The sequence below is a fragment of the Clarias gariepinus genome, chromosome 9 (genome assembly GCF_024256425.1).
Source record: "Clarias gariepinus isolate MV-2021 ecotype Netherlands chromosome 9, CGAR_prim_01v2, whole genome shotgun sequence".
Taxonomy (NCBI): domain Eukaryota; kingdom Metazoa; phylum Chordata; class Actinopteri; order Siluriformes; family Clariidae; genus Clarias; species Clarias gariepinus.
The window spans coordinates 19,829,367-19,854,622 of record NC_071108.1 but is presented as its reverse complement, the minus strand read 5'-3'; the positions used below and the strand labels follow the sequence as shown (position 1 = coordinate 19,854,622).

The following is a 25,256-nucleotide window of genomic DNA, read 5'->3' as shown; positions in this document are numbered from 1 at the left end:
GTTTCGATGTTCATGCTACTCCGGGCTCACAGGTCCTTGAGTCTGAGACCTTGGCTATTGTGTGCACATGCAATACAACCCTGGGGGCCCAGACACTTGCAGTGCGGCAGCATTGGTATTCTCGTTCCCATAGCGTTTCCACGCAGCATCGAGTGTACAGTAGCTTTTGAAAGGGAACAAATCTCGAGATGCTGCGCTCCAATGCCGCACTGCTTGCAGGACTGGACGTCCTTTCAGACAAAATTAATCTAATAAATGTTTCCAGTTTACTCCTATTTATAACCTGCAGGTGCACTTCATCAGATGACAGCAAAATTTGGCGTGTTTGATACACACATGCTTTACAACCAGCAACACAAAAAGATGTTCCCATAGCGTTTCCACGCAGTATCTTGTTCCCGCTTTTTCAGGGAACAGGGCTACAGCAAAGTAGCCTGAGACATTCTTGTTACTTAAAGAGTGTTAACTTTAATTAATATGTATTTTTATTTATCTAGACTAATGAAGAGCAACAAGCAAAGATAGAGGATCTTCAGGACAAGCTAGACAAGGTGCTGACATCCACTTTCACTTCAGAAATGTCTTTAATATTTTTTCCTATTTTGCCTCCAAACCACCAGAATACTTCGCCAGGCTTCCTGAAGGCCTTCTTTGACTCTCAGTTTTAGTACCTGACCAGTTCCAGAGGAATGTTTTTTGTTTGTTAAGATACACTTAAATTAAATTTACTTTGAAAGATGGCTCAAGATTTTTGTACATTACTGTAAATTAATAGATGATATTACACAGAAGTAGTTACTATTTGTGCAAAACAAGAATTTTTTTTAGGCATACTGTAGATCCTCCAACACTCTTACAATCTTTCCCAGGCAGTGAAAGCGAGTACTGAGGCCACAGAGCTTCTGCAGAATGTTCGTCAGGCCAAAGAGCGCCTGGAGCGGGATGTGACACGACTGCAGACCAGAGAGGACTCCACTGATAGCCTCCGTAGGCGCTTGCGTGAGACAGAGGTTAGATTTATGTAGATGAGCTGTTTAACTGAGCTATTATTCATTAGGCAGGATCTGTAGTTTCAAACGTTAGCAAGTTTGTTTATTATTTGATAAATGAGTGGAATTTTATCGCATGGCCATTGGGCATGTATATTTCGTATTTGTTAGTTCTTGCTACAATACGCTCTAGTCAAACAATAAAAATATACATATAGGAAAATAAGGATTCAATGAAATATATCTGATCTTTAAAGGCATACCGTAGGCATATAAATAATCCTACATTCAATTTTCTCTTTTTGTATTGGTCATGTGCCATTTTTGGGTTGTCTGTGGTGGAGCAGGATGGCAGAAAGACCCTGGAAAATCAAGTAAAGAGGCTGGAGATTGTGGAGCGCAGAGAGAGTAAACTAAAAGAGGATATCCAAACCAAATCACAGCAGATACAACAGATGGCTGATAAAATCATGGTAAGGGACAGCAGGTCACCTACTGATATACAAGCACTCACATACTCTTTGTCTCTTCTGTCTGAGTGAGCAGTGGCCCCCACTGTTCCCAGCATGGTCCTCTGTTGCTGTCTCAGGTCCAGAAGAAGCAGACTGAAGGGATAAATTGTACAGATTTCTCTTTGCTTAGGATTGTGTGTCTATACTGATTGCTTTTAAAAATGTAAATTCTGTAAAATGTAGCAATAGTAAATTTTTTATGTGATAAATGTAAGCCTGTTAAGTGTAAGTGTGTACAGTATGATGGTTAGTAGTAGTGGATGGTACAGTAGGTACCTAATGTTCAGTGGTGCACAAGAAAATTGTAATGCTGGAATAGATTTGGGGCAAAACCCCTGGAGCTGGAGAGGTTATCTGAATTAAACAATTATTTGGGCTTTATCTTAACCTGTGTAAAGTGGAATTTATATATTTTGTGGTTTTATTAACAGGAACTGGAAGAGAACTTGCGTGAAATGCAAGCCTCAGCCCAGCGCATGGAGAGTCATCTAGAGCAGAAAGAAAAACTGTATGAGGATAAGATCAAGGTTGTATATAAAAGTGCATCTGTTTTCAGTCCTAATATAAAATTAAGAATCTTGGTAATTGTAGTGTTTTGCCTAGGAAAATTCCATATATGTACTGTAAGTCCCTTCAGTTCTAGTATTTAGCACTATAAGAAATATAAAAGATAAGTATTCTTAAGATAAAGTCACTGTGGTGACTAATATGAAAGCAGATTTGTTTACACCTGAAATTATGACTGTATACCAGCATTATATCTGCCCTCAGCTTCAAAAGTGATCTGATATACTGTATCATTCTTAAATATTAATTTAGCACACTGTATGAGTCATTCTTGCTGTGCATTATGTTGAAAAGATTTTGGAGACCCAGATGAAGGTAGACCTGGCTGATAAAGAGCTCCTGGAATCAAAACAGGACATATATGAGGCGGAAGCTCGGGAAAAAAGCAAAGTGATAGGTGAACAGGCAGCGGTAAGACCACTGTAGACCTGTGATGCTCCCACTTATTTATTAGCTGTAGATATTGCTTGGTAGCTGCAGTATATAAAAGGAGAGGAGACTATATATATATACCGTATATTGATATATATCTTGAGTTGATTTTATTTAGTCAAAATTACATACTTAACAAAATATTACATATTTTTTTCTTTTTGCTGGTTTGTGTGTTGCTCTACTAGATCACTGATACAAGCTATCCTGCTGCCTATTTACAACTATCTTATTCTTGTAGACCATCAGTGCTATGGAGTCCAAAATGACCAGCTTGGAGCAAAGGATTGCTGAGCTATCTGAGGCCAACAAACTGGCAGCCAACAGCAGTATCTACACTCAAAAGAATATGTAAGTTCAGAGTGAGACCATCTCACGTCATAAATGGTATACACTGATTTTAGGTCATTTTCAGTGTCAGCAACTTTCAGAGTACTTTCTCAAAGTTCTCACTAAAATGTAAACATTTTTCTGCTTTTGTTTATGTTCAACCAATTGTATGTAAACATTTGTTAAAATATTTTTTACTAATATAAAAGAAATTGTTTCTGTGACCACATCAATCTTATGGCAAACCATAATTAAACTTTATTATTTTATTTAACAATGCTCTCTCTCTCTCTCTCTCTCTCTCTCTCTCTCTCACACACACACACACACACACACACACACACACACACACACACACATTAATATTCTATACTTCTATTCTTCACAATCTTTTCTAATTTACAGTGAACTGTAAAAGGGTTTCTGATAAAGAAGGTCTCAGTTTTAATTACTCTTAGAACCATAAAAGACTTTGAAATCCACTAGCTTTATGTCCACTTTTATAAACATTCTAAACAGATGTTTTGGTTTGTGATTTGCACACATATTCTCACATTTTTTAGCATCTACTACATTACTTAACATTACTAAAAATGGCCTAACATTACTGATAAGTCCTTGTTGTTCTCCAGGAAAGCACAAGAGGAAATGATATCTGAACTGAGGCAGCAAAAATTCTACCTGGAGTCCCAGGCGGGGAAATTGGAAGCCCAAAATGCTAAACTAGAGGAGCATCTGGAGAAGATGAGTCAACAAGAACAAACCAACAAGAGTCGTGTGCTTGAGTTAGAGGCTAGGCTCAGAGAGGTGAGAAGAAACAGGACTTAAGGCTATTTATTTGCTAAAATAAAATTGTAATTGATGTACAGAAACACAGTACAAAGCCTACAAAATCATCTTCCCTACAGCCCCTAAACTCTGGCTTCTCATTTTAGATGGGTGTTCCTCTCCATCATTATACCCAGTACCTTAATCTACAGTATATGGTCAAAAGCTTCTGGTCACCTGACCTAGCAGTCTTGTGCTTTTTAAACTGCTTCAGCAAGTTTAAAGCTGTCCACGTGGACACTAACCAAGAAATATTTTTTCAACTCCATCATTCACTATGAAGATCTATAAACCCAAATTTCTCAAATAACCCAAGCAAAAAGAATTGACCATGCTGTTCCGATTTTTACTATGTTCCAAGTAACTCTTTACAATTACTGGTTTACTCTCACCTTCAAAAACTTTCTTTGTAGTTGCATGGGTTATGCTAAATGCTACAGGCTAAATTACCTGTGGGTGCAAGTGCGTGTGTGTGTGTGTGTGTGTGCATAAAGGGACAAAACATTTACAACAACCAAAAATATGTTATACCCCTCATGGCTCTGACCTAGGGAAAATGATTCTTGTTTGCTTATAAATCAGTTTCATTAATCATCAAACACATTTTTAATGTAATAAAATATTGGAAATAAGATTCAGAAATGCAGCAGAGCAAATGTGGCACATATAATACTATGTGCAAAAGTCTTTAGCCACCCCTTATTTCTTTATATTTCGCTTTCAAAGAGCCATACTTTCTTCAATTTTTTTAAGTAGTCTTGAGGAATAGTTCTCTCATTTTCAGTCCAGTCCCTGGACCTGACCAGTTTCAGAGGAATGTTTTGGTTTGTTAAGCCACGCAGTGACCTATAAATCATTCATGCAAATGATAATAATAATAATGAAATTAAAATATTATAATTTAAAGAATGTGAGGGGTTGGAACAGATGAAGCCTGTTATAGTAAAACATCTCCATTTCTTAATTTAATATGATGAAAAAGGGATGGCTAAAGACTTTTGCAAAGTACTATGCTCAGTAATTGGTTCAGTCAATCTCTTTACCTCTTTAGATCGGCCTGGAACATGAGGAGCAGAAGCTTGATTTGAAGCGACAAGTATCAGAAGTGACATTGTCATTACAGGAAAGAGAATCTCAGATCAGCAGCCTGCAAGCTGCACGCCATGCCTTGGAAAGCCAGTTACAGCAGGCCAAGACTGAGCTAGAGGAGACCACAGCTGAGGCAGAGGAGGAGATCACTGTTCTCCGGGTGAGATTATTAAAGATAAAAATAATAATAATTAGAGTTCAAAAACAATAAATAAGACATATGCATATTGCCAGGGATCTGTGTGTTCCTGAGTGCACCAGTGCTTTTTTTGTGTTTTTAGGAATTTACCAAAGGTAAGGTTATCTCTGACAAAATGCTGCATATGAAAGCAGCTTGCTTATAAGTAAGGTAAAATGGGATTTAGACACATCTGAGAGCTGATCAACCAATTATTTGATTATTTTGGTTCCTTAAAATGGGGGAGAAAGCCTATTTAATTTCTATTCACAAAATGTGAATAAAAATAATCTTCTTTTTTATTCAAGTAAATGTATTATTTACTGTGGCAGATGGCAAAAATAACATAAAATTTATCAGGGTTTTAATAATTATGGCCATGAATGTTACAAGAATGTTTATCATAAAAAGTTTAATAGTATTCACAATTCCCTTAAATCTCTGAATGTATTGTTTTGCAACAATCATCGCTGAGCTTGAAATGTATTTGCATTTTTACCATTCTTGGATGTAACTGATATATATTGTTTTTTGTTTGTTTGTTTTCCCCCAAGGCTCACCGGGATGAAATCCAGCGAAAGTTTGATGCCTTGAGGGACAGTTGTGCGGTATGCTCTTGACATGTAGATTTATCTTCAAGGAGCTAACTGGGCTGCCTTATTTAATAATAAACAATTAATAATGAATCAAAAAATATATTAGAAATATTAAAAATAAAAAATAAACAGTTTTTTTTTCACAATTTTTCCAGCCTAATAACTGGGGCTGTATAAAAAGTAGACAAGGTTATAATTTACATACAAATGTGGTGCCTATACATTTGGCCTGTACAGGTCTTGAGATTAAATTTAAACTATGTGGCCTATTTCAATTATTACAATTATTAGTGCTTAGTTCACACTATGTTTACCAGATTTATCTTGTCTAAAGCTTTTAGGACTGACCTTTGATGCAGTGTGTGTGATTTTTCCAGCTTTTAGGCTATGGTATTTTGAGTTTCATAATAACTTATAACGTGTACCCTGTTTGAGTTAATACTGCTTTTTGCTTGTGCCAATATCAAATAATCCTGATTGCACATACCTGAGCCTTTTCACCATTTTCAACAAATTCCACCCAGTACATACAACTCACTGCAACTGTCTGAGCCAAGACAATAATTATGTTGTGTTATACAGCAGTTACTTCTTACCAAGCTCATGATTGGACTAATTAGACTACAAGATTATATACAGTAGAGCATAACAACACTGGGACATTTAACAATATGTATTACTCCATGTCCTAGGTGTTCTAATAACTGTCACACTACACTACCGAACTTTGAATAAGACTTCACACAACTTTAGGAAAAAGCATTAGTAACTGATATGACTTTTCACTATAGTCCTTCAGTATTTAAAAGATACAACTACAGTATCTAACTATTTTCTGTGTCATAATATACAATTTTATTGTGTAAATTCTTACATAAAACCCTGTTACCAAACATTTTTTCCTAATTTGGGTGAAATAAATTCTAGAGATTACAGATCTCTTAGGCTACAGCTACATAATTATTGATTTTAAACTTTTTCAATTTTAAAAGTATTTTTATTCTACAACATCTCTGGGTGGCAAAAAGCAGGCAGACAGGTAGTACCCAAAAGCAAGAAAGGATCAGGAGAATTTGAATAAACGTTTGCACTAAGTACAAGTGACAACATAATGACATTGGAGGGAGTATAATAACTGACACTAAATGCTTGCTGGTGGACTTTGTGCTTGGAACTTGGTGTTAGGTTGGCAAATGGACTGCAACAGGAAATTAGGGACAGGAACAAGCAATGCAGCGAGACACTATAGAGACTAAACAGGGACTGCAGGCAGCCTCCCAAACTGAGAGACGTTGGTGACGATCATGCATGCATCAATATAATTGCCAGGGCACACCTGCCAAGCAGCACTTGGTCAGAGTCAACTTGATTCTCACCGTGCTTGATGGGTTTTCTCCTACAGTCCAAAGACATGCAGATTAGGCTAATTGGTGTTCCCACAGTGCCTGTAAGGTGTGAATGAGTGTGTAAGTTGTGTATGTGTGCCCTGCAATGGATGGACTGTCCAGGGTGTACCCTGTGCTCTACAGTATGTCTCCTAGGCTCCAGGCCACCCGCAATCCTGTACACAGGATAAAGCGGTATAGACAATGAGTGAGTAAGCTAATAAAGCAATTCCAAACAAGGCTAATTAGTTTAGCTGCTAATCCAGGTACAGAATCTGTGGGTTACTTGTTCAATGTGAAACATCAGACAGAGTCAACAGTGTAGAAACCGGCAGAAGCAGGGGAGGTCAGTCTTTCTAAGGCAAGAAAGGAAACACAGAAAATGTCGCTGCCTTTTTTAGTGGATCTCAAAGTCAAAATGGCTGCCACAGAAAGTGTGCCAGACAAAATGGCTGCTGACCTGCTGACAAATTATGACACTGATTTTCTCGTTATTGTTATCTAATCTATAGATATCTTTCTCTACTTATCTTGTTGCCCTACTTTTACTATCTACCCACACAAAAGCAGTTTGAGTTTCTTCCAGATGAGCCAGAATCAGATTGTGTGACAACACAACCCTGTTGCTATGTTTTGAAGTTTGTTTCTCCTAAACCTTTGTATTACATCCTTAAAATGTTATGCACTTGCTTGATTATGAATACTTGAAGGTTTACAATAATCAACATAGGAAGTATTAAATAGAGAGCAGTTATGTTTTGCAGTTTGTTGATTGTGATTTAAAATTGCATGATATATACTGATATATACTGATATATATGTATAGAAATGCTGCCACTTTTCCATTGTTGAATGGGTGCTGATCACTAAATTATTACTGAGAATAAATTGACTCCTCAGTCAGATACATAATTTATTTAATATTTTATATATGTACTGTATGTGGTGCTGTGAAAAAAGTATTTACCCTGATTCCAGATTTTTTTCATATTTGTCACATCTACGTAAATAAATGATTCAGATCATCAAACTAACTTTAATATTGCACAAAGATAAACCCTATGTAAACAAATAAATAAATAAAACCTGAACTAAAGTTTAAGCATCCAAAACCAAAAAACTGGTTGTGCCATCCTTGGTGGCAACAACTGCAATCAACCTGTGAAGGAACTTTGGTGCACTCTTTTTTCAGAATTTGGCCACTCCTTTATTTATATATTACTACTATTATTATTATTACTACCTTTTTTAAACCAATCAGCAGTAGAGTTGCTGGTATGTATCATTGTCCTGCTGGATAACCCAAGTGCACTTGAGCTTGAAGTCACAATCTGATGGCTGGGAATTTTACCAGAGATTTTCTGGTAGAGCACAGAATTAATTTTTGCCCGGTCTCTTTCTTATTGTTAAATCATAAACACTGACCTTTACTGAGGCAAGTAAGGCCTGCAGTTTTTTAGATGTTGCTCCTGAATGAGTTGTCGTTGGGCTCTTGGAGTAATTTTGGTTGGCCGGGTACTCCTAGGAATGTTCACCACTGTGTGTGAATAATGGCTCTCACCATGGTTCACTGGAGTCTCAAAGCCTTAGAAATAGCTTTGTAACCTTTTCCAGATTGATACATGTCAAGTGCTTGGCATGATGTGTTGCTTTTTGATGATGCTTTTTGAGTCTTCTAGAGTTTTTCACTTTGTCAGACCGGTTCTATTTAAGTGATTTTTTGATTTTGATGGCAAATGAAATTTAACTCAGCATTCCAAAAAAATTGGTTAATTACAGTTCATCATCAAAGTGTGACAAATATGCAAGAAAAAAATTAATGAAATAAGGAAGAGGGTTCAGGCCTTTCACCGGCACTGTATAACCATTGGTTCCCGGCCATTGAATTTTTTCTTTTTTTTTTTAGTGCTTCTTAATTATGTTTTAGGTTATATACACTACCATTCAAAAGTTTGGGGTCACTTGCAAATTTCTTTGGTTTTGTTTAGTGATTTATTTTCTACATTCTACAACAATACTGGGGATTTCAAAACTATAAAATAACACATATGGGATTAGGTTATTATGTAACAACAACAAAAACAACAGTTAGTTGTTATTTTAAGACAGAGAGGTCAGCCTTTCTGTAATAGTTCTAGCAAGAACAGTATTGTCAAGTGCATTTGCAAAACCCGTCAAGCACCATAATGAAACTGGCTCTTATGAAGGCCATCCCAGGCGCCGCAGACAAGAAGTTCATTTAGGAAGTATAGCTGACATTAGAGTGTATGTAATGTTGTTTAGTTCACTTGCCATGCTGTGAATCTCTCACATTTTCTTGGCTACTTGTGTTTAGGTCATCACTGACCTGGAGGAGCAGTTAACTCAGCTGACACAGGAAAATGCTGAGTTGAACAGACAGAACTTCTACCTTTCCAAGCAGCTAGATGAAGCCACAGATGAGAATGAGGAGAGACTGCAGCTCAGCCAAGAAGTGGATCGCCTGCGAAGAGAGGTGGCTGACAGAGAGATGCATCTTAACAACCAGAAACAAGTAAACACATACACAGACATGTATATGCACCCACATACAGAATATGTTTCCCTTTTTTTTTATATATAATAACCCTTTTTAGTATCTTTCATCACGTTTACTGTATGTAAATAATTAGGGGGTGATTGACAGTTTGTGGAAATGCAGCCATGCTCCCAAACAAACACAAAAATGATAGAAATGGAGGAAAGAAAAGAATAAATAATTTCAATTCCTCCACAAGTGACTCTTGACAAGTTATAATATTCAAAATAATATGTCCTTTGTTTCACAGCATCATAAAAAAGATGGTGTATAGAAGAGCAGAGGCTGTGTGAATTTGCCTGTGCATATGTGTGTGTATGTGTATAAGGAATACGAGCTGTTGCATGTGTGTGGGAGGTGGTTTATGTGGGTGTGTGCTGTCTCAGTGCTGGCTGTTGTATAACACAAGCAAATGGTAATCATAGGCACTTGTGGGAAGGAGAGATGTGTCATCCACACTCTCAGGTACCCTCTGCTCAAAGCTGGTTGGACATTGCAGGGGCATCTATAAGCCTGCATGGATATATGTGGAACCTCGTTTACATTTCTTTTCTCTTTCTTTGCCTCCTTCATCTAATTTATTGTTATTTCAACATACAGGACTAAAACCTGTCATAGAGCTGTGCCAGTTGTACCCAGTACATCTTAAAGCAATATTTTAATGTTATGTGTACTTAAGAATTTACTGTAGGAAGGAGTAATAATGATAATTTTTTTGTCTTTATTCATTCCACTGTAAATAACTCAAAACTGCTCTAGATTTGTAATTACCTACATTATAAACTGTAGCAAAGTTTTATTTAATATATTTTAATTATAATTTTATTAATACAAATGTAATAGGGAAATTTTATATCATACCAGGACAACACTCATTGCCCCAATGCACAATGAAAATGAATACTAATTTGTATTTACATAATGATTTTGGCAGTACACAATTCATGAAATACAGCATACTTGCACTGTAAATCCAGAATTGCTCACTCTTTTTAAATGTCTTTTGTAAACTAAACAATTTTAATACATTAACATGAAATTTACACCTGGAACAGAGTTATTATGTTCTATTACCTTCATACTTTATGTTAGGTCAACAAACATTTTTTATATTGACACAATTAAATAGATTGTGTTTTTTAAGCACAAAAAATGTCTACACGACATGAAATTGTCCAATGAAAAAAATGACACTTCTCTATACTTTTATCTTGTGTTGGGTCATAGAGTGCCAACTTATCGCAGGGCACAAACACACATCCATACAAGTTACAAAAGAAACATGCAAACTCCAGATTCTTGATTTAAACCCCCAACTCTCAAGGCAGAAGTCCTAACCACCATGCCATTTCCATCCAAGTGCTAACCAGGCCTGACTAATATATGTATTATTTTTATATATATTGTTTTATTTTAGTCAACAATTCTAACATATTATTTTAATTTAGTCACCTTTCATATTATGTTACTTACTGTAGTTTAGTCAACTATTTTTTATTTAATTAATTATATTTTATTGTTGAGCCTGAATTAGCACATGCATGGTGGCTTTGTGCACCTTGGGGGGTTGGGTCAGTGAGTAGGCACCCCATGACCCAACACAGGAGTTGTATTTAATTATATGAACTAAGAAAAAGGTTGACCTATCTTAAATCTTAAATTTTAAGGCTATTAGGACATAATAACTTTGTGTCAAGTGTATTTATAAATTTCTTGTTAGCGTATTAAATGTTTAAGTGGAAGCTGTTTACAAAAAAAAAAAAAAAAAAACTGTTGAAGTGTGTGAAATCTCAAAACAAGCCATGTTGCAGCTTTACAGCTTACAGTACCCACCTCAGCTTGGTTTCTGCTTATGGCAACAACACACACACACACACACACACACAGACAGAAACACTTAGGTTACTGAACAGAGAGAGAGAGAGTTCACATAAGCATAAGTGTGACACTATCAATTACTTATCTAGCTTGTACTAAAATGACCTCCTTCCTATGCAGACACCCTACTGTTAGATAATGTAACCCCATCTCATATCACCTCTTAATTATCTGATGTATAGTCAATAAGCCAGAATGAATTTTTAATGAATGTGTGTGTTTGTGTGTGTGCGTGTTTGTGTGTGTGTGTGTGTGTGCGTGTTTGTGTGTGCGTGTTTGTGTGTGTGTGTGTGCGTGTGTGTGTGTGCGTGTGTGTGTATGTGTGTGTTTGTGTGTGTGCGTGTACAGAACATAGAGACCCTGAAGACAACATGTACCATGCTGGAAGAGCAGGTGCTAGAGCTAGAGACTCTGAATGATGAGCTGCTGGAAAAGGAGAGGCAGTGGGAGAGTTGGAGGACAGCTCTGGAGGAGGAGAAGAACCAGGCTGAACGCAGGGCTCGCGAAATACAGAGACAGCTGGATAATGAAAAACAGAATAGGTTATAATGCACAAATACACATATGCAAATATTTCAGTAGACAGTTCTCTGACCCTCTTACTTTGTGTGATTAAGGTTGCGTGCTGACCAACGGAGCTCTGAGTCTCGTCAGGCTGTTGAGCTGGCAGTAAAGGAACACAAGGCTGAGATCCTAGTGCTGCAGCAAGCCCTGAAAGACCAGAAACTCAAAGCAGAAGGCCTCTCTGATACAGTATGTCTTTACCTTTTTGTTTGTTATATCTTACATCAAGACTTGCATCTACACATCCAATGCAAGCATTTTTATTTATTTAGTTTCAATAATTAAATAAATTTTAATATATCTACCATAAATAGAAAATAGAATTATTTCAGAATTATCACTGTTTTCAAATTTGATCATGTGAAATAATAATAATAATAATCAAAGTTTATAGACTGCAGATGGTGTCACAAGCCAGCTTGATCAGCCGGGCATATCCAGGTTATGACTCCAAAACAGGCTTTCTATCTACGCTACGAGTTAATTAGTACATGCCTGAAATCCATCAGGTAATCAACCTTTGGCTTTAAAAGAACGCAGAGAGCCTCATTATCAGAGTATCACGCTAGGGTATACAGTATCGTGGTCTGTGCATGACCCTGCCTGTCTTTTGGATATCTTATGTGTCTGGATCTATCTCATGTGATTCACCCAGGAAGTCATCCTGTACATAGACTCACCACAGTTCCCCTCATAGAATGCTGATTCATTGCTTAAAGGTGCATTATTCTGCCAACTTGACTCTACTTAATAAATCATCTAAACTTCTGCGGGTCTGAATCTGCTATTGGGTTTATGCCAGTCACCAGTTCTGTCTTGACAGCAGATGGCAATTATCACAGTTTGGTTAATCTTAAAAAAGCTGAGATAAACCCTTTTTTTATTGCTGCTAGCAGCTATAAACCTTTTAGAATTATTTTGCTAAAGCTACTGTGCAGACATTATGTTACATCAATCATGATTAAACCAATAAACCCCCCAAATAATTTTATGATTAATACATTATTTTTTTTATATATTTCAACTTTTTGGGGATAATTCTTAGCAGGAATTAGAACTTTGCATCCTTCTCCTGAATATAATATATTATAAAATATCATATGAATATAATGCTAACAAATATAAAAAATAAAAAAAGCATAATCACTGAAAAGGATCTATTACCTTGCATCTATGTATTGACTATCTTAATGTTACCATGAAGAACTGCTACTTTACTGTATCTCTACCCCTCCCCCCCAACTACTTACTGTAATTAAATGTGGAAATATTAAATGTTTTTTTATATAATAATGCAAACATGATAAACATATATAACAAAGTTTCTACTGAAGATAATATTAAAGACTTTTGCACAGTACTGTATACCTTTTCATTGTCTCTCTCTCCCTCTCTCTCTCGCTCTCATGGGGAAAGAGAGTATAAACGTTGTACCTGGGAGAAGGACGCTAGTTCAAAGCGAGACTAATTTCCTAGGACAATAATAGTGGGGAGAAGTGGACATAGACTAGGGGATAGCCCCTGGGCTCACTGGAGGGAACTTGCTTTTAACAGGCAATGGAGGCAAATGTGCCCAGCTTGAGATGCCCTGATTTCAGTACATGTTGTTCCATTAAGGCTTCTTGCTGAGCTATTGCCTATCCCAGAATGCTATGTCATGCTATATATCTTAGAAGGAATGCTATTAAGGTGTAGATGTTTTATTAAAACACCCAGATATAGGTACAGTAGTACAGAAGCTGTAAGACAGTAGTGATATGTGCTGTAGGTGTGACAGAAGAGTTCAAGGTGGAGGTGGGTCTGCATCAAGGATCGGCTCTAAGCCCCTTTTTGTTTGCTCTGGCGATGGACAGGATGACAGATGAGGTTAGACATAAGTCTCCATGGACTATGATGTTTGCAGATGACATTGTGCTTTATAGCGAGAGCAGGGAACGGGTGGAAGAAAATTTGGAGAGATGAAGGTATGCTCTGGAAAGCAGGGGAATGAAGGTTAGCTGCAGTAAGACAGAATACATGTGTGTAAATAATATAACCCAAGTGAACGGTGAGGATACAGGGAGCAGAGATAAAGAAGGTGCAGGATTTTAAGTACTTAGGGTCAACGGTCTAGAGCAACAGAGAGTGTGAAAAGGAGGTAAAGAGGCGGGTACAGGCAGGTTGGAATGGGTGGAGAAAAGTTTCAGGTGTGTTGTGCGATAAAAAAGTATCAGGGAGAATGAAAGGAAAGGTGTACAGTACAGTCGTGAGACCAGCATGCTCTACGGCTTAGAGACAGTGGCACTAAAGAAAAGACAGGAGGCAGATTTGGAGGTAGAAGAGCTGAAGACGTTGAGGTTCTTTTTGGAAGTGACAAGGATGGATAGGATCAAGAATGAGTTCATCAGAGGGACAACCCATGTTAGATGTTTTGGAGATAAAGTCAGAGAGGCCAGATTGAGGTGGTTTGGACATGTTCAGAGGAGAATATATCGGTAGAAGGATGCTAAGGTTTGAACTGCCAGGCAGGAGGTCTAGAGGAAGACCAAAGAGGAGATTTATGGATGCAGTAAGAGAGGACATGAAGTTAGTTGGTGTGAGAGAAGAGGATGCAGATGATTCGCTGTGGCGACCCCTGAAAGGGAACAGCTGAAAGACAAAAAAGAAGATATAGGTACAGTAGTATAAAATACTTGCATATATGTGCAGCATGGGGAGAACCTTTGCTCTGAGGGGAAAGACAAAGCTTGGATCTTGGACATCAAGAAAAATACTATTTTTATTTTATTGAATTATTTTTTTTTTTTCATATAATATAATTAAAAAACTTCTACAACAAAGAAGAAGCTTCTTAAGTAAACAGGGATTTGTAATTTTCATGGGGATCTCTGATGTCTTCATGCACATCTCATTCATGTTCCTGCCTGCGGGGCATTCTTATATCTGGCAGCCTTGGTGAATCTCCTCCAAAGAAAGTAGCTAAACCCTGTCCAAAATGTTATTAGCTACTTTGAAAAAAGTCCCTAATGTGGTTTGAAATGTTGTTAAACTTTCTAACTTTGTAGCCCTTAGCCTTTTTTACTGTTTTACTGTTTACTCTTGCACAACATGTCCCTTTTTTTTTTTTTACTGTCTGTTTATTTAACGTTTGTTATATTGCCTGTTTTTTCTGCTGCCACTTTTAGGTGGTGGAAGGAACATATTAGGCCAGGATTTCAAAAACTTATTAGTCAATAAATCTGGAACACAACCTCCGATTGGCGAAATCAGGCACAATAACTTTGATTAGTTGACTTACTTTAAGCAGTGCATTGGCTACTGGATGGTAACAATAATAATGGAAAAATAAAAGAAATTGATAAAGAATTATTTATTGTTTACATTACTAAGCAAACAACAGCATGAGAAATTTCACAGAACACAGAGTTTATTTGCTCCTATCAAGCAGAAACATGTTAATATCAAGCACTGAGTGAGCATAGATTGCTATGACTGATTTATACATGAAAAGATCCTTGCACAATTTTACAGATATATTTTGCTATTTACTTTCAATATATTTAGCTAAACAAATGTAAACTCATAAAGCAGGGTGGGGTATTGAAATGTAAAAATGAATGCTATTTTCCTTAAATTTCCTTTAGCTGAGTGACCTGGAGAAGAAGCATTCCATGTTGGAGATGAATGCATGCAGCCTGCAGCAAAAACTGGAAACCGAGCGAGAGCTTAACCAGAGGCTGGTGGATGAGGTACTAGTTATTATTGTAGATATATTGTAAAGTAAAAAACTTTAAATTAAATAATCTCCTGTAATTATTTGTAATCAACCTCATTTTATGGTATTGTGCTAAAGGTAATTATTTTCAGCACTTTTTGCCATATAATAGAAGCTAGGTTTTTTATTCTATTGTTTCTTGAAATATTAAAAAGAAATAAATTAATATACGTACAAAATGAATTAATAGAATAATGAAGCTTGACATGAGTCCAGTTGAGATAACAGCAGTTGAAAATCTCTAAATTGGAAAAGTCATTTTCCAAAATTATATAAATTGTATTTCTTTTATATAAATGACCTGGCCAAGATTTAACTAGGCCTTCCACAGGATAATTATTGCAGTTATGGTTCAGCGGGCAACAAGTTATTTAACCCTAACTGATGCAGTTAGTAATTTCTTATCTCTTAAACAACTATGTCAGAAGACATACAGTAGCCTGTGGCCGAAATTATTCCCATGCATAAAGAAAATAAAACAACCAGAGAAATTGGTAAAACTGACTAACTAACCCAGATAGCACTACGTTGTTGGCACAACATCAGCAAAAGTTTGGTAACGTTTTGTTAGTGCTTCCACATCAGCCCAACATTGAGGAAAAGGCAGTGCATGGCCCATATTGGCATTAGTGGTTGGGCCAACGTCATTTGTCTGTGGCCTGCTTATTGGTGGGCCCAAAGATTGGTTGGCCCAGCATTGATTCAGTAAATAATGGCAAGGTTTATAATTGGAAATAAAATTATATTGCTCAAGCTTTGTTCAGAAGGATCTCTCAATGATACCATCACATCAGAAGCTCATATGAGGTATATAAGCTTTAGCATCGTTAGAACCATAGGGATTGTTGCCATAGTAAGTGCCAGAAGGGTTAATACTGTATACCGAATATCTTGTTTTGCTCTTGGGCAGTGCATTTTTGCATGGTTATGCGGTTATTAAATATATGTACTGTACTGAAGTAGTCAGCATGTGAAACATATTTGACAATTTTGCCAGGTTATTTACAGTTTCAATTGCTGTGTTTACTTTGTTTTATCTGTCGAAAATTTGTGTACTATAAAACCGGAACTGTTGTTAAACTATGTTAAGCCAAATGTGGAAAATGTTTATTTTTCTCATAATTTTGCTGGTTAAAAAGGAATATTTTGAAGAACATATTTTGAAGTACATTTGAAGGTACAATGCTCAAATTATTGATGTATTTACACATACTAGAGTCACGGTTTTTCAAAGATGCTGTAATGTTGATCAGGCAGATAATGATAATAAAGAACAGCTGAGCTACAGTGACCAAGCTGATGGTAAACGTACCAAGTTGAATACCAATGGGTACTTTGTTTGTATGCATTTATTTTCATCCACCTTGCTAAGAGAAAATGTGTTTGTACTACAGTAGGTGTTTATTTTGTAATTTATCATCATAATGGTTACATATATTTTCTTAGTATGTAATCATTTTATCACAAATAATATCAATGAATACATTTCTGGAGATACAGTATAAACCAGTTGTCGTATGATTGCAGATGATGAAATGAGTCTAATTTAATTTTCCGATTTTAAACTTTGCCATTATTTACTGAACCAAAGTTGTGCCAAAATGTACCTCTTTTTGGCCCCACCAATAAGCACATGTTGGGTCAATGGACAAAATGACATATGGCAAAATGATGTATGCTCTGCTGTTGTATACACTGCAATATGCACTGTATGTATACAGATTATGCAACAGTTTTTGTAACCTTTATGCTTCTTTAAAAACCTATTTGTTATTAGAACTGCCGTTGCAATTCTCCCGACTTTTGCACAACATGTCCCTTGCAGAAGATCACTCTCAGATTGTTTTGGTAAGATGAGGCTAGATAAATGGCACCTGATGAGATGGCCGGGCCCAGGTAGCGCGGGTTAGGGACATCTACAGTAGGTAAACAAGTGTTGGAGGCCTGAACACAGTTTACAAGTTCACACAAAAACACTAAAATTTTAACAGTGCTATACTGTAATGATTTATTTTAAGTTGTTAACATTTCATCTAAGTAAAAGAAATTTTATTTATACTTCAGTATTTTGATTAATATTTATTTTATTTAATTTAAACCCCCTATTCTCCTAAACATCTCGAATCTCATGTGAATTAATTGCATTAATTTAACTCTAACTCTTGCATTTATATCCCAGACAGCACACAGCACAGGGCTATTGTTGGGCCAACGGCAGTGCACATGTTGGGGCAATGTAAGCATCAGTGGTTGGCCCAATGTCATTTTGTCTTTTAACCCAATGATGGCCCATTGGTGACACAATGTTGGTTCAGTAGATAATCACAAGGTTGGCCTAACATTGGTACAGTAGATAATGGCAAGGTTGGCTCAATGTTGGCCCAACATTGGATCAGTAGATAATGGCAAGGTTGGCCCAATGTTGGCACAGCATTGTTTTAGTAGATTATGGCAAGGTTGGCTCAGTGTTGGCCCAACATTAATTCAGTAGCTAATGGCAAGGCTGGCCCAATGTTGGCACAACATTCTGTCTGTATAAATACAAATACATCAATAGTTTGAGCACTATACATAAAAATGTACTTTAAAATATTTTCTTCTAAATATTTCTTTTCAACCAGCTAAATGATGAAAAAAATAAACATTTTCCTTCAATTAAATCCAATTTTATTTGTATAGCGCTTTTAACAATTGTCATTGTCGCAAAGCAGCTTTACACAATTACGAGGATACCAACGTCGCCGCAATGCAAGTGTCTGGACCCCGCATTGTGTAGCGTGTGCGCACAAGGCCGACAGGTCTCAGAACTATGTCTGGGAAGCTGACTCGAGGACTCGTGAGCCTGGAGTGACAGGAACATCCAGACTATAAAATCTAACAAATGTGTGCGGAGAGGACCAGCCCGCCCCGCCACACACTTGTTGCAGGGGAATACCTCTTGCTAGTGCAATAGATGAAGCAATCCCCCTGGTTGAATGAGCCCTGATTCCTAGAGGCAAAGTGAGCCCACGCGCTTCATAGGAGAGAGCAGTAGCATCTCTCACCCAGTGTGACAAGGTCTGTGTAGTGGCGGCCACCCCCCGGTTGCGGCCCCCATAGCATATAAAGAGCTGCTCTGATTTACGCCATTGGCTGGTGCGGTGGACGTAGATCTGAAGAGCCATACTGGACACAGTAGGTGAAGTTTCTCCTGCCCCGAAGCTGTAAAAGGCGGAGGACAGAAGGGTTCAAGAACAACAGGGTGCATGTTTGAAAATAAAACTTTCGGAAGATAGTTTGGGTGAGGATGCAGAATGGCCTTGACTAGCCCAGTCCAGGCAAGATGGGAAAACTGACAAGGCGCGCAGATCTCCAATCCTCTTGAGAGAGGTAATGGCCATAAGCAAAACCATCTTAAGAGTCAGAAGCCTGTCAGGTGCTGACTCTAGCGGTTCGAAAGGAGTGTCAATTAGACCTTCGAGCATGATAGATAAATCCCATGTAGGGGTCGTGGCTTTAATGGGTGGCCTCAACTGTTTAGCTCCACAAATGAAACGGGCAACTAAAGGGTGCTTTCCAACAGTAACCCCCTCGATTGGAACGTGCCAGGCTGAAATAGTGGCCACGTACGTCCTGAGGGTACTAGGGCACAAGCCCGAGGACAAGTTATCTTGCAGGAACTCCAGCACTGAAACAATTCGGCAGTGGACTGGGTCTACCTGCTTCGTCATGCACTAACTTTCGAAAACATTCAATTTGAGGGCATAAGCTTTCCTAGTGGAGAGAGATCTAGCGGCTAAAATAGTGTCAATTACGCTGGCTGGAAGACCAGCTTGTCTTAGTTGGTCCCGTTCAGGGGGCCAAACATGAAGGTTCTGTGGAGAGAAGCACTGTGGAGAGAAACTACAGGAGAGAAACTACAGGATTCAGTTCTCACATCACCCTCTGCGTTTCAATGGTGTGGTCTCCACTTCCATGAAACCGGAAAGTGCACATCTGCTGACAGCAGTTGCTAGGGAATGGGGCCATGGAACATGTTCCCCTACCAGACAGTGAGTCAGGCTACTACAACACTCTGTATTTCTTGGTTCCCAAGAGGAATGGGGGGCTGCGTCCAATTTTTTTATTTAATAAATAAAGCTCGGGTCGGGGATGAAATATTGTCCCCTGTGCCTGAGACAGAAGATCCCTCCTCACTGGAATCATCCAAGGTGACCCACTGAGGAGAGATATTACATCCGAGAACCATACTCTAGCCGGCCAACGGGGTGCTATCAGTAAGAGGTGCAAACCATGTTGACAGACTCTCGCCAGGACTCCCGGGAGCAGAGGTATTGGAGGAAACGCATAAAGGCGTAAATTGGGGCACCTATGGCCCATCGCGTCCAGACCCAGGAAAGCTGGATGAGTTAGAGAGTAGTGGAGGGGACATTGTGCTGTCTCTTGGGAGGCAAAGAGGTCCACCTCTGCTGTAATGAATCTTTCCCAGATTTGGCTGACTACGTTGAGGTGAAGTTTCCATTCCCCGTGTGTCACAGCTTGTCTGGACAGTAAATCTGCTCCCACATTCAGAGGGAGGGAGATGTCCCTCCGTGTGTGATAATCAATATCGGAGGACGATCTCTACACTTTACTGCTTCGATTAAAGTGCTCGCGCACGCCCTGCATTCCTTGAGATGCTTCGGGCCGCGCGTATCTGTGGGGCTTAAAGCTGTATCCGGCAGAGCTATGAGAGACGAATTTAAAACTCCTATCTCTCACTTCCTCGTTGGATCGGGAAATCCCTCTGTCCACTCTCAAGCGCGCCCTGCGCTTCTTGTAAATGGGCAAGGATAAACATCCTCTCTTGCTTTCGCGGAGATGGAAACAGCCTCCAAGCACTTGAAAAAAAAAAATATATATATAAATAAATAATAAGCTGTATTATCCCGTGTTTCCGGCCATCGACTTATTTATTTGTTTAAATATAGTTGATGTGGAAGCACGGAGTTATATGATAATGCCCAAATAGAAGAGACACTCCCAGGCTATCTCTCTCCTGGGACATCACCCTTCCTGAAAAGCTGATACTTCCTTTCAAGCTGTGTAGACTTTCATCTTCCCTGGAGGGAAAAGCTTTTCAGGCAGCAGGTCAGGTTGGTGCTCCATTGCACACCATGGTGGTCTTCCAGGCCTACCATGCTGACCGGCTAAGAGACTTGAGCACTGGCAGGGCTCTTCAAGAAATAAATAAATAAATAAGGCGTATTGGAATTACACCGGGCCACAGACTTGTCTCTGCGTGCAACAAAGCAGACGGCTCGTGCTATCGGCCATTTTATGGCTGCGATGGTTTTAGCAGGAAGGCACTTGTGGCTGAATTTCAGGCGCATCAAGAATAAGGATCGTGCATTCCTCCTGGATGCCCCTATCTCGCCTTCCGGCCTGTTTGGCGATATCGTTAACTCGGTTGCCACTGGGTTTATGAGGCTAAGTTATATGAACAAGCCTTCGGGAAGTTCCTTCACCGCCGTGCTTAAGAGTCGGGACTGTCGGCCACCCAGTCTCGACCAGGTCTGACTCTTGTGAGGCGTGAAACACAAGGAGAGTGTTTTTGAGCCGGCCATCCCCTCGTAAAGATTGGGGTGCGACACAGCACACAATCCAGCTCAAAAGAGGTCAGACTGGCATATTGTCTTCTTCACAAAGAAGCCCTGAGGCTCATGTGCCCAGGACCATGGGGGTGGCCCCCCAATGGGGAGAGGCACGCAAAATTCCTTTCAAGAATGTAGTGTTCTCCCTGACACGTCCAGGAGGTCGGTGTTTTTGCTCCGCCACCACTGGTGTTTCAGGCAACACCAGTCTCCAGTAAAGTGTTAGTTCTTCGTTTTTTTCCTGCCATGTTTCAGGATGCCGAACATCTAAAATCGAAATCCCCTCCCTCACGTTTAACCAAGCCCGACTTCTGCCCTTTTCTAAGAAACTAGCAGCGTGGAAGCTACTGCCGAGTATATCTCCTTGGGTACTAAGCACTGTGGAGAGAAACTACAGGATTCAGTTCTCACATCACCCTCTGCGTTTCAATGGTGTGGTCTCCACTTCCATGAAACCGGAAAGTGCACATCTGCTGACAGCAGTTGCTAGGGAATGGGGCCATGGAACATGTTCCCCTACCAGACAGTGAGTCAGGCTACTACAACACTCTGTATTTCTTGGTTCCCAAGAGGAATGGGGGGCTGCGTCCAATTTTTTTATTTAATAAATACAGCTTTAAAATGTTGACTGTCAAAATGATTGCTCTCAAATCCTACCAAGCGATTGATTTGTGACAATCAATTGAAGGACGCTTATTTTCATATAGAAATATTGCCACAACACAGGAGGTTCCTAAGGTTCGCTTTTGGGGGCGAAGCTTACCAGTATCGGGTCCTTCCATTTGGTCTAGCTCTCTCACCCGCACATTTATAAAATGCATGAATGTAGTTCTGGCTCTTACGACTTCAGGGCATCCGTATTTGAATTACATAGACAACTGGCTGTCCCAGTCTCAGTAGCTAGTGCTTTGACATTAGCATGTCGTCCTAGCTCATCTTTGTCTCTAGGATTGAGACCCAAAAGTCGAATCCATTCTACAAGGAAATCAAGCTAGACCAGAAAGTGACCATCACTTTCAGAGATCTTAGCTCTCATGGCAGCTGTATCCACGGTGACACCTTTGGGCCTTCTGCACATGAGAGCATTTCAGTTGTGGCTAAGACAGGAGATTTCACTCTAGGCCAATCCCCAATATGGGTTACGCGCCAGGTGCATCATACCCTTCCTATGTGGTTCAGACCCCGGTTTTTGACTCTGGGTCCCACTCTAAGTTCGTCTTGTCGTCCCAGATGCAAAAGACAGACGCTTCCCTCACGGGCTGGGGTGCGGTCTTAGATGACCGTCCAGCCCAAGGGGGCTGGAGAGGCCTTCTTCTCGCGCGGCACATCAACTGCCTCAAAATGATGGCTCTATTTCTGGCCCTAAAGCACTTCCTCCAGCAGTTGAGAGGCTACCATGTCTTAGTGCGGGTGGACACCACTATGGCAGTCTCATATATTAATTGCCAGGGCGGACTGTGCTTGCGCCGCTAAATAGCTAGCACACCAAGTTCCTCTCTCGCAGGGCAAATTACATTCCAGGGCATATGAATGTGGGAGCAGTTGTACTGTCCAGTCAATTTCTGACACATGGGGAATGGAAACCCAAAGTAGTCAGTCAATCTGGGAGAGATTTAATGTAGTAGAGGTGGACCTCTTTGCCTCGCAAGATCAGCAAATGTCCCCTTTGCTACTCTCTGACTCTTGGTCCGTACGTGGCCCAGGTTACGCCTTTATGCGTTTTTCCTGATAGCTCTGCTCCCGGGAGTCTTGGCGAGGGTCCATCAACAGCGTTTGCGCCTCTAATTGATGGCGCCCTGGGGATATTTCATCCCCGAAACCTTCACTTTCGGTCCCTGAATGGGACCAATTAAGTCAACCCTAGTCTAAGTCTAACCCTAACCCTCACTTCGCCTTTAGGAATCAGGGCTCATTCAACCAGGGGGATCGCCTCATCTATTGCACTAGCAAGAGGTATTCCCCTGCAGCAAGTGCGTGATGCGGAGCGTTAGTCCTCTCCGCACACATTTGTTACATTTATAGTCTGGATGTTCATGCTAGTCCGGGCCCACGGGTCCTCGAGTTAGCTGCCCAGGCATAGTTCTGAGACCTTCTTGGCCTTGTGCGCACACGCTACACAACCTTGGGGTCCAGACACTTGCAGTGCGGTGACGTTGGTACTCTCGTTCCCATAGCGTTTCACGCAGCATCGAGTGTAGCCTTTTTTTTTGGGAGGGGGTTTTCCAATTTTCTCCCTAATTTAGTCGTGGTTAATTCCTTCCCGTCACTAGGGGGCGCCCACATTAAGGCTACTACTACCACTCAGTCGGGAGGGCGAAGACTATCGCGTGTTTCCTCCGAACCGCGTGACGTCAGCCGACCGCATCTTTTCGAACTGCTTGCTCACGCACCATTAAGGGCGGAGTAACACACTCGGAGGAAAGCGCTAGCCGCTCCTTCGGCCCTGATTGGCTGTAGAGCCGTGATTAATGTGGGAGCGCAAGTACCTTTCATCCCTCCCCCCTGAGAAAGCTCGGGCAATTAGCTCTCTCTGTGCCTCCGGCTGTGAGAGGAAAACAGCATCACACAGGGTTCGAACCAGCGATCTCCGGATGATAGGGCAAGCACTTTACCACTGAGGCCCGAGTGTAGCCTTTTAAAGGGAACGTCTCAGGGCTTGTCCACACGGAGACACGTTTCGCTGTATAAGTATACATTGTATACATCGTATTGGCATTTCGTACACACAGATCCGGCATTTTAGGAGACTGAAACTGCTATTTTTTAAAACCGGGTCCCAAAGTGGATAAATCTGAAAACGACACCCTTGCGTCTTCGTGTGTACAGCCAATCCGTATATTTTGTGAAACGATGATGTCATCCCATCACCTGTCGGCTGCGTTACACGTAACAGCAACAACAATAATTGCGGACTACATGATTGTGTTCGTGTTGCTACAGTACAAAGCCTACTAGCTTTATTACAGCAAAATCTATTGCTTCTATGCAACTGTTATGAGCAACAAGCGATAATGGACAACACCATCTTGGTTCGTATACAGCGCGCAAGGTTATGCGCATGCTCAAAGTCTTTTTCTCCGTGTATAGTGTATCTCTATGGCAGAATTACAGCGCCCCATACTGGTCTGGCGTATATACTACACCTTTTCAGTGGTTTCGTGTGTACGCAGATATTTCTTGAGACGACGCCGTGTTTATGCAAAAAAATGATCGGATAGGGAACGCACTGGCTTCGTGTGGACGGAGTCTCAGGTTACTTTGCTGTAACCCTGTTCCCTGAAAAGGCGGGAACGAGATGCTGCGTACCAATGCCGCACTGCCTACATGACCGGACGTCCGTTCAGACAAATTAATCTGAGGAATGTTTCCGGTTCACTCCTATTTATAACCCGCAGGTGCGTCTCATCAGATGACGTCACCCGACCGAGGTTATAAAAGGCAAAATTTGGCGTGTTTGATACACACAGGCTTCACAACCGGCAACATGACAAGATGTTTCCCATGGCGTTTTCACGCAGCATCTCGTTCCGGCCTTTTTAGGGAACAGGGTTACAGCAAAGTAACCCGAGACGTTCTCCACCCTAAGCATGGTGGAGTTTATTCATGGCTTGGGGTTACATGGTGAAGTAACTCATTGACATATCAGAAGAATTAATTGAAAAGTTATCCAATCTTATTTATCAACATGCAGCAGCTATACACTAAAGCAAAAATCTTCCCCTGTTATGTTTTGCATATGTATATGTGCAGCAAGCAAAGCTACAGCAGCAGCTAGACATGCAGAAGAGTCATATTTTCAGACTGACACAGGGCCTGCAGGATGCCCTGGACCAGACAGACCTACTGAAAACAGAGAGAACAGACCTGGAGTATCAGCTAGAAAACATACAGGTATACCACTTGAAATATTAATGAATTCATTGATGTGTGATAAATAAAAAAATAATAAAATGCAGTACAGAAAATTCAATAGATAAAATTAAAA

At 39.9% G+C, this 25,256-nt stretch overlaps 1 protein-coding gene across 1 annotated transcript in view; it reads left to right on the top strand.

The window, feature by feature from the left end:
• LOC128530283 (citron Rho-interacting kinase) overlaps nucleotides 1-25,256 on the top strand; it is a 68,299-nt gene that overhangs the window by 25,055 nt on the left and 17,988 nt on the right. Inside the window, exons 7-20 of the mRNA XM_053504137.1 lie at nucleotides 498-551; nucleotides 870-1,010; nucleotides 1,334-1,462; nucleotides 1,933-2,028; nucleotides 2,363-2,479; nucleotides 2,742-2,851; nucleotides 3,463-3,637; nucleotides 4,710-4,907; nucleotides 5,480-5,533; nucleotides 9,242-9,439; nucleotides 11,690-11,883; nucleotides 11,959-12,094; nucleotides 15,529-15,633; nucleotides 25,022-25,162. Coding sequence (XP_053360112.1) covers nucleotides 498-551; nucleotides 870-1,010; nucleotides 1,334-1,462; nucleotides 1,933-2,028; nucleotides 2,363-2,479; nucleotides 2,742-2,851; nucleotides 3,463-3,637; nucleotides 4,710-4,907; nucleotides 5,480-5,533; nucleotides 9,242-9,439; nucleotides 11,690-11,883; nucleotides 11,959-12,094; nucleotides 15,529-15,633; nucleotides 25,022-25,162 — 1,848 coding nt within the window. The remainder of the gene's footprint in view (nucleotides 1-497; nucleotides 552-869; nucleotides 1,011-1,333; nucleotides 1,463-1,932; nucleotides 2,029-2,362; nucleotides 2,480-2,741; nucleotides 2,852-3,462; nucleotides 3,638-4,709; nucleotides 4,908-5,479; nucleotides 5,534-9,241; nucleotides 9,440-11,689; nucleotides 11,884-11,958; nucleotides 12,095-15,528; nucleotides 15,634-25,021; nucleotides 25,163-25,256) is intronic.